Source organism: Bubalus kerabau, chromosome 10, assembly GCF_029407905.1.
Source record: "Bubalus kerabau isolate K-KA32 ecotype Philippines breed swamp buffalo chromosome 10, PCC_UOA_SB_1v2, whole genome shotgun sequence".
NCBI lineage: Eukaryota > Metazoa > Chordata > Mammalia > Artiodactyla > Bovidae > Bubalus > Bubalus kerabau.
In genome coordinates, this window is record NC_073633.1 from 31,918,678 (window position 1) to 31,920,928 (window position 2,251).

Consider the following 2,251-nt stretch of genomic DNA (forward strand, 5'->3'; position numbering starts at 1 on the left):
AAGTTGCTCAGTCGTGTCTGACTCTTAGCGACCCCATGGACTGCAACCCTCCAGGCTCCTCCGTCCATGGGATTTTCCAGGCAAGAGTACTGGAGTGGGGTGCCATTGCCTTCTCTGCATATACACACTACTATATATAAAACACAACTAATAAGAACTTGCTGTATAGCACAGGGAACTCTACTCTGTAATAGCTTATATAAGAAAAGAATAAATAAAAAAGAGTGGATATACGTATATGTATAACTGTTTCACTTTGCTGTACACCTGAAACTGACACAACATTGTGAGTCAACTATTTTTAATGAAAATTTTAAAAATATTAATAAAAAAGAAAAAAAACAAAAAGAAATCTAGTTAGAATTTAAACATAACAGAAGGCTTTCCCCAACCTCATCACAAAATATACACGTCTGTCTGCCATGATGTTGACTGAAGTTTTCCCTAACACTAATCCTGACTGCCCATGACCCCAGGGCAGAATTAGTTGTTTTTTTCCTTGTGTTTCATATATTGTACATATATTGGTTAGAATATTTATTGCATTTTATATTAATTATTTTCTTACCTGTCTGCATCATTAGAGTGCAATTTGAGGAAGAGAATGTGTCTGATTTATCTTCATAATTATATTCACAATACAGTGCCAAGTGCAGTGTCCAACATGAAGGAGGCATTCAGTTACTATTTACTGAATGGACGATGGTTCAAATGTGTGAAAGTTCAAGGATGGCCATTTTACCCACATCACACTAAACCAGATTATCCCACATTCCTCCTGTGCCTGCTGCCAAAGACTTTAAAAGAAATTTTAAACTTTTCCAGAACTTTCCAGAGAGCTTTTTTCATATCCTTATTCCTGAGACTGTAAATCAAAGGGTTGATGAGTGGAGTCACCATGGCATAGAACAAAGTCATGATTTTGGGCAACAAGTTGGAGTGGCTGGATCCAGGGCTCACATGCATCACCATAATGGTCCCATAGAATAGCAGCACCACAGCCAGATGGGACCCACAGGTGGAAAAGGCCTTTTGTCGACTGGATGCCGAGGGCAATCGAAGAACAGCAAGTAGAACCAGGGCATAGGAGATGAGGATGAAAAGGAAGCTAAGGAGGATGATGAGGGCGCTTAGAGTATAGCTGGTGAGCTTGGACATGGGAGCAGGAACACATGAAAGGGTCAGCAGTGGGCCTGAGTCACATACAAAGTGATCAATTGCATTAGGACCACAGAAAGGCAGTTGGGAAATGAGAATAACAGGCACCAGATACCAGAGAAAGCCACATACCCAACAAGCAATCACTAGGTTGAAACAATGTCTACCAGTCATAATTGTGGCATAATGCAGAGGATGGCAGATGGCAAAGTATCGATCAGACGACATTGCTGAGAGAAAGAAGCACTCAGTGGAGCCCATGGAAAAGAAAAAATATAACTGAAGGAAGCAACCAGTGAAAGAGATGGCCTTGCTCTCTGAGAGGAAGTTGATCAGTGTGTTTGGAACAGTGGAGTTGACATACCAGATCTCCAGGAATGCAAAATTCCCCAGCAGGATGTACATGGGGGTGTGGAGATGCTGGTCCCAACACACAGCACAGATAATGGCTCCATTTCCTATGAGAGTCAGGAGGTAGATGATGGAGAAGAACATAAACAGAATGACCTGAATCTCCCTGCTGCAGGGAAAACCCAGAAGGATGAATTCACGCACTGATTCAGAATGGGATGCTGATTCGGAGTTGTTCATTTAGTCTGTAAGCTGTGCTGCAATGAAACATTATTATTGTGAAGCCAAATCCAAACAATGAGCGTAACACACAAAGCCCTTCACAATCTGATCTTTATCTACTTGTTTAACCTCACCTCTTGAGTTCTATGTTCCAGATAAGAAAAGAATAGTCACATTTCTGTCAAATGACATGCTATTCTTCCTAAGACAGCTGTTGCGCCTCCTTTTGTACCCGCAGGTGGCGCTAGTGGTACAGAACCTGTCTGCTAACGCAGAAGACGTGAGAAAGGGGTTGATCTCTCGGTAAGAAAGATCCCCTGAAGGAAGGCAGGGCAACCCACCCTGGTAATTTTGCCTGGAGAATCCCATAGACAGAGGAGCCTGGCAGACTACAGTCCATAGGGTGGAAAAGAGTTGGACACAACTGAAGGAGCTTAGCACGCACACACGTGGCACCCACACACACCCTTTCTATCTCCCTCTTTCTCTCCTCCCTTTCTTCCCTTCACCCCTCCCTCCC

At 42.9% G+C, this 2,251-nt stretch overlaps 1 protein-coding gene across 1 annotated transcript; it reads right to left on the bottom strand.

The window, feature by feature from the left end:
* Positions 1–762: 762 nt before the first annotated feature.
* LOC129622069 (olfactory receptor 11G2-like) lies at positions 763–1,749 on the bottom strand. The gene has a single exon (XM_055538987.1). It carries the CDS (start codon positions 1,747–1,749, stop codon positions 763–765), a length of 987 nt encoding a protein of 328 aa, XP_055394962.1.
* Between the last annotated feature and the right edge of the window lie 502 nt (positions 1,750–2,251).